Raw genomic sequence first — 12,354 nt, 5'->3', positions numbered from 1 at the left:
TTCCCTTTCTTTTTCCTCTCCCTCTCATCTCTCTTTCTTCCTTTTCTTCTTTCCATGTTTTATTTTAAATGTAGTAGTTTTGATCCGTGTGTTGGCAAAAGATCCATAAAGGGAAGAGTCTTTTACATCCTGTTTTTTATTCTGTATGATTAATAGAACAAGCAAAATATTTTAAGAAAAATTTCTGTACACTTTAAGGTTGTTGACACTGAAAAAATGAGATGCATAACTGTTTGGCAGTTGTCCTTGTATGTAGATCAATATAGATATTCTATTTAGACAATATGATGTGGTTTATATATTGTACAAATAATGTTTCTTCAGTATTTATGTCCTGTCCATTCATTTCCTATTATGTATGAGACACTATGCTGGTAAATAATAAAATAGTGTATGGTCCCTAAATAATTAATAGGAATTACATTCTAACAAGGGGAAAACTTACAATCAAATAACCACACAAATATTTTTATAATTTCTGATTAGTGCTAAGAAGGAAAATTACAGGGCTTCCCTGGTGGCGCAGTGGTTGAGAGTCCACCTGCCGATGCAGGGGACACGGGTTCGTGCCCCAGTCTGGGACGATCCCACATGTTGCAGAGCGGCTAGGCCCGTGAGCCATGGCCGCTGAGCCAGCGTGTCCGGAGCCTGTGCTCCGTAACGGGAGAAGCCACGGCAATGAGAGGCCCGCGTACCGCAAAAAAAAAAAAAAAAAAAAAAAAAAAGAAGGAAAATTACAGACTGCTATGAAAACAAATAATGAGGTTTACTCTAATCTGGAAGAATTAAAGAAAGCTTTTTTAAGAGTAAAAATTGAGCTGAGATCTAAAAACCAGGTATGACTTTACTAGGTGAGGAGGTTCCAGGCAGAGAGACACTATGTGTCAAGGCTTTAAAGCAAGAGGAATAATGATATTCTGGACGAACTAAGAAAGTCCTGGTTGCTACAGTACCCTGAGGGAGGGGAAGAAGAGTGGAAAAAGGTGCTGGAGAGGTGAGATGTGGTTTTTGCATGTGGTTTTCCATTGGGAAGGCCTAGGAAGGATTTTCTGCCAGAGGGTGATGTAATGAGTTTTGTGTTTTTTAAAGATCAGTTCATCTCCTCGGTGGGCAACTAATTAGTGGACAAGAAATGGATTGGTGACAAGGCTATCGAGCTCTCTGTGAGATATGATAATAGCTTAGCCCGTTATAGATGTTAAGATCAATAGGACTCAGTCATGGATTAACTATGGGTGATGAGAGAGGGCTGGTTGGTTATTACAGAGATATCCTAGGTAGGTTTCTGGCTTGTATAATTGGAAAGACGGTGGTGCTATTTGGTGACAGGAAACGCTGTAGAAAGGACGTTTGGAGGGGAAGTTCGTGAGTTTAGTTTGAAGTATCTTTGAGACTTGCGCTTCATTCTCCATCTGACTTCTATTGCTTTTAAGAAAAAGATCTCAATCCTTATGACTTACGAGACTGACCCTATCTGTATGTTTATTCTTGTTTTGTCCCATGCTCCCCTTTGTTCTCTGTGTTTAGTCACTTACCTTCTTCAGTCTCTGTCTTGTCCCACTTTTCAATGTGTTGTTTTCTCTCCCTGAAATCTCCTCTGTTGCTCTCTTCACATAGTTAACATCTTCTCATCATTTAGATCTCACCTCAGTCATCACTTTTTCAAAGAAGTGTTGGGATATATTGACCAAAGGAAAAAATACATTTTTTGAAGTAATAAGATATATATATATAATATATATATTGTGTATATATATTATATATATAAAATATATTTGGACTCAACTCATGGTTTCTTTAATTTGTTATTTTAAATCATCAGTCATTTGTTTTGATTTTCAAATTTTCTGTATTTGACTAATGGGATCCCCTTCAAGCTATCACCTGTGTCCTTCTGACATGTCCTTATCATTCTCTGAGCACTTCTTTACTTGTCACAACAAAATATTTCCAGGTTCATCTTGTACTTTCCCAGCCCCATCTCTGAATCAGCCACTTCTCCAAGGAGCTCTCATTCCTTTTAGTATTGAACACTGGGAATGGTTTTGAGAAACCACGATCCGGGCACTAGACGTGTTTGTTGCTAGTGGTGTGTCTTTGCTTCCAGTCTCTCTCAACTAATTTAAAAATTACTTAAACTAGTCCCTCTCACCTGCCATGAGGTTATGTTATTCATTTGAAATATAGCTAGATTCATTTGTTTCTGTTTGTACTTTTAGGCCCCCTTTCTCCATTTCTGTTGATTTTGTTTTCGAGTATGCAAAATTATAACATGGTCTGAAAGTCAGAACTATACAGAAAGTATAGATCCATCCACCCATCTCTTCTGCCTATTCCTACCTTCTTATTCTTTCTGCCCCATTCTTTTTCTTTTATAAAATTTCTTTTTTTTAACATAAAAACTGACATTTTTGTGCACTTCGCTTTTGTCATGTGACATTTTTCCTGGTAGTCACTCCATATCAGTTTATAAAGAACTTCCTGGTTATTTTTAGTAGCTGCATAGTACTTTATGTGTGTGTGTATGTGTGTACCATAATTTATTCAGCCACTCTTCTATCCTATGTATGGGCCCTTACTTTGTTTCTAATATTTAACAGTTACAAACTGTGAATAATCTTGCAGATACATTTTTGTACTGCTGGTAGTATATTTTAAGGGTAAATTCCTAGAAGTGGGATTGCTGGGTCAAAGTTAAATGTATATACAATTTTGTTAGATGTTGCCATGTTCCGTACCAGAAGGACTGTACCAGTTTGCATTCCTTTTTTTTTTTTGGCCGTACCACACAGCTTTCAGGATCTTAGTTCCCTGACCAGGGATGAAACCTGGGCCCCCTGCAGTGGAAGTGCAGAGTCCTAACCACTGGACTGCCAGGGAATTCCCTCAGTTTGCATTCTTACTAACAGTGTATGGTGTCTCTTTCCCCGTTGCCGCTCCAGTAAAATGTGTTGACATATTTTTACATTTTTACTGGTTTAGTATATGAGAAGTGGTATCTCGGTGTAGTTTTAAATTGCATTTTAGAGTGGAGTTCAACAAGTCTTTTCATATGTTTATGGCTATTTATTGTAAATGGGGTTTTGTTTACCATTATATCCTCCAAAACTGGGTATTATGTAGGTATATAAAGTCTATTGATTTCTGTGTGTTAATTTTATATTCCACAACTTCCTGAATCTTTTATTATTTGGGTTAGTTTTATAATTGATTCTCTGGAGTTTCCCTAACATACTATCATATTATCTGCAAAGAAAATTTCCAATTCTTACGCCTATAACTGATTTCTCTTGTCTGATTTTGTTGTCTGCTATCACCCTTCCTACTCATTGTGAAATAGTGGAAGCAGTGGCCATCTCTGCCTTGTTCCTTATCTTACTGGAAAACTTCTCGTTCTTCTCCATTAAGTTAGAGGCTGGTTTTCGGACTCAGTTATATTTATTTACTCAATTAACAAATTATCAAAGTACAAAATTACTTTATATCTCAATAAACCTGATGTTAAAAACAAAAATCTATGTCTGCTACTTCTGGGTTTGGAGAATGGTGGCTACCTAATTTTGAATCTCCCCATGTCCCTTTCGCCCGCTCCCCAAACATTTAAAACAACAGGGAGAGTAAATAGAACCACACTTGATCCTACGTTCAGCAATACTAGGAGACAGAGAATATCATGGCCTTCAAGTTACCTGTAAGTTGTGAAATAAACTTACTTCCATTAAAGATCCTGCTGCTACTAGCCAGCAGGTGCTGAGAACAGAAATGGGGGAGGCTTAAAAGACTCCATGAAAAAAAATAAAGTGGTTCAGAGGACTTAGGCAAAGCACAAACAGAGTAATCCCCTTACCTGCAGAACGAGAAACTCCAACACTAAGTGCAAAATGCTGAACACAGGTTTGGATGTACTAGAACATAGTACTAGCTCTTGGAAGAGTGTGGGACTGGGAACAGAGAATGCCTCAGAGAAGCATTGCTTCTGGAAGAGAATCAGATATGTAGAGGTGTGTGTAGTTTCCCTTGGAGATAGTCTACTGAGGGGAATGAAGAAGGTAAGACGGAAAAGTTAAGGATGCTGCAGAAACAAAAGAATATACACATCAACTCCTTCCAACGGCACTATCTGAAAAGAGACTGCACAGAAAAGGGGGACTGTCAGAAGCGGGCACTCTCAAACTAGGAGCTCTGTCCAAAAACTGATTAGGATTATTAAAAAGCAGATCACATCCATATAAAACTGTAAAAAGCTGAAAATGTGATTCAAAGTTGAAATGCTGATGAAAATTCTCACTTAATCAAAAAGTTGACAGAAACTATAACACAGTCCTCCATACCGAATGACATATCCTCTAAAAGTATTTAGGAATAATGAAAAAGCTTGAATCAGAAATTTGAAAACTAAAAACAGAAATGGACGCCCCCCCACCCCGCAAAACAAAGGAAGAAATGAGTGTTGATTGAACCAGAAAAGAAATGGAAGAAAAATGTCCGAATAATAGTAGAGATGAAGACTAAATTACAGCGTGTCCAAGGGATAATAAATTCATGTAAAAATGTTATAAGGGGCATTGAGCTAAAGCAGGGATACAAAAACAGACTTAGAGACTGAAAACGAGCTTAAAAAAAAAAAAGAAGTAAAAAGGGTTAGAGAGGAAATGATTGAATTGGAAGACTAGGAGAAGAGGTCCAGCATAAGACTACCTTGGAGCCTGGAGAAGAAAATCAAAACAACTGACCAGATCTAATATCTAAAATTAGAATCCAAGAAGACATTCCAGAAGTAAAAGGAACCTTAAATCTACATATTGAAAGGGCCTGCTAGATACCAGGGAAAATACCCAGAACAGCCTAAGAAGTATCCTAGTAAAACTATTACACTTTAAAGATGTTTAAAAAAAAAGTCCTCAGGGCCTCTAGGAAAAGACGACTTTGAAAGACATGTAAATTAAACTGGACAGACTTTTCACAAATAACATACAAAGCAAGGTAACAGTGAAGCAACGTTTCTAAGAATCTTAAGGAAGTACAAACCAAGGATTTTATATCTAAGCAGCTGCCTTTCAAGAATCAATCAAGGTTATAGAAAGTTTTTTTTAATTTGTTTTAATAAATTTATTTATTTTTGGCTGCGTCGGGTCTTCGTTGCTGCGAGCAGGCTTTCTCTAGTTGGCGCGAGCTGTGGCTTCTCTTGTTGCGGAGCACGGGCTGTAGGCGCTCAGGCTCAGTAGTTGTGGTGCACGGGCTTAGTTGCTTTGCAGCATGTGGGATCCTCGCGGACCACGGCTCGAACCCGTGTCGCCTACATTGGCAGGCAGATTCTTAACCATTGTGCCACCAGGGAAGTCCTGGACAGTTCTGAATGTCCAAGAACTCAGAGAATACTGTGCCCATGTGCCCTTTCTGGTGAATCTACTTGAGGGAGATTCTAACCAGGTATGACTAAGGAAACTCCAGACGGATGAATGAAGACTTCATACACATATTTGTAGAGCTGCGACCAACGAGGATGAGGCGTTTTGGTGAATCAGTCAGAGTTTGATCAGGGGAGAAGGAACACTAGGAGTAAGGAAAAATAATAAGGATTTGTTAAAGGCACTTGACTTTATGTAATTGTGGGAGCTGGTTAACTAGTCTACATGTATATAGCTGTTGCTTCTGTGTCTGATGCCTCAATTTGAAGTCAGAAGTTCAGGCAGTTGAAAAGGAAAGATGGATAAGAAGTAGGGGAGATCAAGGGTAAACTACAACCTGCACGCATGAACTGGAACCCGTAAGGATGAACTGGAACCTATGTAAGCTTACAATTTAAATAATGAGGTGACCAGAAAAATAAGTTTGTACCCCTCATCGGGAGCTAAAAACTTGCCTGGCCCAGGAGTTGCAAAAGCTGAGGGAGAAGATCTGGCAGGAGCTGGTGCAGCTGCCGGGGCCCAGCTGCTACCCCACAACCACTGACGTGAGCCAGTAGATGAGCTACAGGGTGTGTAAACTGCAGTAGCACCTGGTGCCCTGCACCAATCTTCCAACAAGAGAGGCTATGGCTGCTGCTGCCTTTAACACCTTCCAGTTCTCTCACATAATATCTTGTGGTCCAGGACAACCCAGAGCTAGGCAGGGAGTAGAATACTGGAAAACAATTCCAACTTAGCTAAATCCATAAATCCATCACCCAAGAGTAGAAGAATAATATAAAATCATATATTCTGACAAAATTGGAAAGAATGCAACTAAAGAAAGATGGAAAGAAAAAGGAGAGAGGGGAAACAGAAGACTATTGATTATTGTATAGGTAATAAGTGGTAAAGGATGCCATTTAAAAATGATAGGTCAGATAGTAAAAGGTTATAAAAAATGGGGATTAATACTTTTATAATGTGATTAAAAAGTATTAATAGAAAATAACCACTGGAACAAAAATAGAAAACTTTTAAAATAGAAACAATAAGTTGCTTCCTTTATTGCTTGGTACATGGATATTCCTAATTGTTTTATCTTTGTTGTGAATGCTTTTCACATTAAAACGTTTCTTCCTTTGCCCTGTTTAATGCTTTGGGGCTTGAAATCTACCTTGTCGGGTAGATCCTACCTACCAGGATCACACCCTTATGTTCCTGTCGCTTTCATTTGCCCACATATCTGTGTGCATATCTTTATTTTTAGCTTTTCTGATCCAAATCATTTTAGTAGATGAGTTAAACCCATTCACATTTAATTATAAGTAGTATTATGTATAGTTATTGTGTTATTTTGAGTATTAGGTTTTATTTGCTGTTTCTCAACATGATGTGCTTTTTTGCTATTTTACTTTACTGATTTCTTTTGATATGTAGAAAGTGTTGTATTTCTCTTTTATTGGTTATCTTTGTACTTATAACTTTAAAAAATAATAATAATGAACATTTGTTGAAGTTTTACAGTAAACTAGGTACTCTGCTAAATGTCTTATACAGATTATCTTTTTAAATCCTCAAAACTGACCTATGAGGTAATTCCTATTATTTCCCCATTTTACAAATAAGAAAACTGATGCACAGAGAGATTAAGTAACATGCCCGAGGTAACATGTTACTTGGTAATCAATGCTGAGTTTTTCTCTGAATCCAGCCTAACACTTCATACTTTTTTTTTCAATATTATTTTCTTGATATACTGTATTGATTAGATAGAAGAAATATGTTGTTTTTAGTTTTTAGTTTTCAGCAGGTCTGCTGTCTACAACAAGGTTTGTTCTAAGAACTATACAATAGGAATTTTAAATAAAGACCTTATGGAAACATCTTGCTTATATTCATTATGTTAATCTATAATAGAGTTAGGTCAGAAAAATTTAAGAGGATAATGTGATAATAAATACCAACAAAAATACCAACAAAAAGCAATCATATTCACTGTGAATTTCAAAGCGGCTTAAAACAGGTGGAAAAAAGTTATAAAATTTCAGCGTCTTCTAAGAAAATAGAGAATATTATTTTAAAGCTTTATCTAGATAAAGGACACAGGGTTTTAAACTTAAAATAGCTGCATGGTTTTGATCATATGTGTTTGAATTTAGATTTAAATGTTAATTTTTTATTCATGAGTGTAAACGCAGTTGAAGATACTAATTTAGTTCTATGTTTCCTCTTTTTTAATCTCTGACTGTTTATATTTATTTATGACCCAAAACCTAATATGTGGATGGTGATATTCAAACTTGAACACTTCATAATGTTCAACGTATAACTTTTCCCATTTAGATGGTCTTCTGATTGTTGGTGTTCACTCGGCTAAGTTTCCAAATGAAAAAGTCCTGGATAACATTAAGAGTGCTATTCTTCGATACAACATCACCCACCCTGTGGTTAATGATGCAGATGCCAGCCTTTGGCAAGAACTAGAAGTTTCCTGCTGGCCAACTCTGATCATACTTGGACCCCGTGGAAACATGTTGTTTTCTTTGATTGGAGAAGGACATAGAGAGAAATTATTTTTATATACTTCAATAGCTTTAAAATATTACAAAGACAGGGGACAGATCAGAGATAATAAAATTGGAATCAGACTCTATAAAGATTCTTGGCCACCTTCACCATTGCTGTTTCCTGGCAAAGTCACAGTAGACCATGTCTCTAATAGATTGGTAATAGCAGACACTGGACATCATAGAATTTTGGTCGTCTGGAGCAGTGGACAAATTCAGTACAGCATTGGAGGTAAAGTTTGCTAATTATGTTCTATAATGTATTTTACATTATACATGTAAAAAAACTCGTTCAAGGAAATGTATTAAAATTGAAATTTATAAATAAGAACTAATTGTAGAAGGGCAATAAACACTGACTTTAACTTCATCAGAAATTATTTTGTTAATTGTGTCTGAATTAATCTCTTCTCACTCCCTCAAAAACAAACAAAAGTACCCAAAAAAACTCCATTAAGATCAGAAGGAGGAAATCTTTTGTGTAATTTTCAAGTATATTCATATATCTCATCTTGTTTTTACAAAAAACTGCCACAGTATTGTATCTTAGGAAAGTATTATATACATTTTAGATTTCGGGCATTTTAAATGGAAGTATTTCACTTTCCATCAAAATATAGCCATATATATATATATATATTTGTTTATTTGTTTGTTTGTTTATGGCTGCATTGGGTCTTTGTTGCTGCGTGCGGGCTTTCTCTAGTTGCAGCGAGTGGGGGCTACTGTTCGTTGCGGTGCACAGGCTTCTCATTGTAGTGGCTTCTCTTGTTGCGGAGCACGGACTCTAGGCAAGCGGGCTTCAGTAGTTGGGGCACGCGGGCTGAGTAGTTGTGGCTTGCGGGCTCTAGAGCGCAGGTTCAGTAGTTGTGGCACACGGGCTTAGTTGCTCTCCGGCATGTGGGAGCTTCCCGGACCAGGGCTCGAACCCATGTCCCCTGCATTGGCAGGTGGATTCTTAACCACTGCGCCACCAGGGAAGTCCCTGGCCATATGTTTTTTAAGACCACAACAATATCCTAGGAAGTTGAGTCTTAGATTATGAAATAACCTAGGATTTGTATATTATTATACTTTTCTCTCCTTCCATAAGAACTTAAGCATACTTCTGAATCCATTCCATTTGGTTGTAGTGAAATAAAAGTATCATACAGGCATAGATCATTTTCTTCCATATCTCCTTGGTCTTGATCTAAAAAGGGCTCTTATTGACATCTTATGTAATTAATAAAATCTTTTAAGTGCATTATTAATCCTGCTAACCAGGCTGAACTGACATCTGACAACATAATTTGTCAAAGAGAAAAGTAATTCATCTCTTTGCAATCCTACTTTGGTCACACATGCAGTGTTAGTACATAAAGTAGGGATATCAACATTCCTGATGCAAATAAACTAAAAAATAAACTAATTGTTTCCTAAGTCCTGGGGCTATTCTTAGTATGCCAAGGTATCATTCCCTTAGCCCTTGAATTCATTTGTTTCTTATTTGTTGTTTCTGTTGGAGTATGTGTGTGTTCTATATTGTTTATTTTGCTTGGGCAACTTGGTATTTTGGTTAATAACAGGAAGTTATGACAGTTGTTACTCAAAAAGCATCTGTTATAGCAAATTACATTTAAATGGTTAAAAGTTTTTAATAGATTCTAAAATTTTCTAAATAGTTTAGATGGATATTCTCCTTTGTTAAACAGAGGAACCAGCAGCAAGCTACCTTTGCCAAATATGTTTCTAGGAATATTGTTATCTTGTGATAAATTTATAGTTATTTTACAATTTTTAAAAAAGAATTCCGTGGTCAGATACACTCAGGAAATACTGGTCAGATGTGCTTTAAAAGATTTTTGGTGGTGGTGGTGTCACTGTACTCAGATCTTTTACTCTGCCTAATGTATCTCATGAATATATGAGAGGAGGTTATAGTATACAGTATTTTCCAATCTGAAGTGATCACAGTACTCTCCCTTTTCTTCCCCCAGGGAACTCTCATCACCAACAATAATAAATAGTATTATTAATAATAGTAATAATAGCAAACAAAAATATGCCTGGCATTATTCTAAGCACTTTACCTGTATTAATTTATTTAGTCCTCACAGTGCTGTGAGTTATGATATATTATTAATTCCATTTTACAAAAGAGAAACTGAGACACACAGAACTTGCCCAGATCATCAGCTAGGAAGAGCTAGGGTTTAAACGAAGTCTGTTAACTTGGGATTCATGGGCTATGAAGAAATGCTTGAATGATCCTCATGATTTAGGAACCCCTTGAAATTCCTGTGACATGTTATGGGCATGTGTATTTTTGTAAGGAAAGGGTTCGTAATTTTCATTTGTAATAACTCAAAGGAGTTTATCTTCCAAAATTGTTAAAAATCATCTAGATTGTAAAAGATTTAAGTTACTTTTTAATTCTAGTCTAGATAATAGGTAATTCAGATGCTTTTTGAAGTAATTTCTTCTGCTATCTACTACTAAAGTGTACTAGTAACCATTATCTCGTAAGCCCTGTCATTAGCAAAACTTACTCTTGAGAAAAATAGGTATCTTGGGATACAGTTTAGTTTTTAGGTAGAAGTATCAAGTTATTTATATTAAAATCCCAGCTTTAAATACAAATTTTATTTTTTCGGTGTTAATTTGAGATACCTTTAAGTGGAAAAATTTTGTCTTACAGCTGTCTTGTCTTGTAGGACCCAACCCTGGAAGAAAAGATGGAATGTTTTCAGAGTCAACTTTTAACTCACCACAAGGCGTAGCCATAATGGATAATATCATATATGTGGCAGATACAGAAAACCACCTTATAAGAAAGGTAATTTTCCATTTTAAATAAAGTTTTAATCCTTCAAATCAGAAAAACTTATATTGCTACATAAATATTTGAAGTGAGAGGGTGTTGCTTAAATACTTCAGATCATCCTCATTCAGCTTTTTTCAGAGGTTACTTGCTTTAACTTTATTCTTAGACAAACCCATCAAATCGTTTTTTTAATCCTTTATTTTAAAGTCATGTGCCTAATCACCCAAAAGCTCCTCATTTTGAGGTATTTTCCTAACTACTATTTATAAAGAGATGCTTTGTCCTTTTTCACTTAAATTTTCTCAAACTTAGGGGAAAAAAAACATACCACTCTTGCATCCCTTCAGCTCTTATGCTTTGTCTGGGAATACTTATCTGTCAATTAGTCTTAAAATTTATTTTATCTCATTATAAAAGTAATATATGATCTTGTTTTTAAAAAAATGAATTAATACATAAAGGTAAAAAAGGTCTCCGAATCATCTATTCAGGCTCTCCAGGGGTAACCAACCATTGTTAAAATTTGTGTCTTCAGAAATTTTCTACTCATGTACAAATAATTTTATACTGAAAGGACTGTCTCTAGAGAACCTTCTTTTTTAAACAAATGGAATCATAATGTACGTACATAATTCCTACATTCTTTTTTTAACTTGTTTTTTCCATGTTAGTCATATGACTATGACTTCATAGTCTTACCTAGTTATTTTAAACATTTCTTATTGATGAGTATTCTGACTGTAATCTGTTGGTCTTTAAGTTGTTATTTCTATTTGGAAAATAAGTAAGTTCATCTAACCCATTCTGTCTGAACATATATGTACTACATATTGTACCTAAGTACAGTTAGTTGCTTCCTTTTCTCGCTATTTCTCTCTCTTGATATTTTTGCCCATTTATATTACAAAATTATCAACTAATATATATATAATAGGAAAAAACATATGTAGAACATTTAATAATAACCACTGTAATGTAAATCTCCATGAGGGCATGACATTTGTTTTCTTTTTTTTAACATCTTTATTGGAGTATAATTGCTTTAAATTATCAACTAATATATATATAATAGGAAAAAACATATGTAGAACATTTAATAATAACCACTGTAATGTAAATCTCCATGAGGGCATGACATTTGTTTTCTTTTTTTTAACATCTTTATTGGAGTATAATTGCTTTAAAATGATATGTTAGTTTCAGCTTCACAACAAAATGAATCAGTTATATATATACATATGTTCCCATATCTCTTCCCGCTTGCGTCTCCCTCCCTCCCCCCCTCCCTATCCCACCCCTCCAGGCGGTCACAAAGCACCGAGCTGATCTCCCTGTGCTATGTGGCTGCTTCCCACTAGCTATCTACCTTACTTTTGGTAATGTATATATGTCCATACCTCTCTCTTGCTTTGTCACAGTTTACCCTTCCCCCTCCCCATATCCTCAAGTCCATTCTCTAGTAAGTCTGTGTCTTTATTCCTGTTTCACCCCTAGGTTCTTCATGACATTTTTTTTCCTTAAATTCCATATATATGTGTTAGCATACGGTATTTGTCTCTCTCTTTCTGACTTACTTCACTCTGTATGACAG

The 12,354-nt window shown here is 35.9% G+C and overlaps 1 protein-coding gene across 1 annotated transcript in view; it reads left to right on the top strand.

Annotated features, from left to right (window-relative positions):
* NHLRC2 (NHL repeat containing 2) overlaps positions 1–12,354 on the top strand; it is a 57,616-nt gene that overhangs the window by 7,984 nt on the left and 37,278 nt on the right. The window contains exons 3-4 of the mRNA XM_007469617.1: positions 7,734–8,189; positions 10,654–10,775. Coding sequence (XP_007469679.1) covers positions 7,734–8,189; positions 10,654–10,775 — 578 coding nt within the window. The remainder of the gene's footprint in view (positions 1–7,733; positions 8,190–10,653; positions 10,776–12,354) is intronic.

The sequence above is a fragment of the Lipotes vexillifer genome, unplaced genomic scaffold, assembly GCF_000442215.2.
Source record: "Lipotes vexillifer unplaced genomic scaffold, Lipotes_vexillifer_v1.1 scaffold240, whole genome shotgun sequence".
Lineage (NCBI taxonomy): Eukaryota > Metazoa > Chordata > Mammalia > Artiodactyla > Lipotidae > Lipotes > Lipotes vexillifer.
The sequence above is the reverse complement of the archived record's forward strand: the minus strand, read 5'-3'. Positions and strand labels throughout refer to the sequence as shown.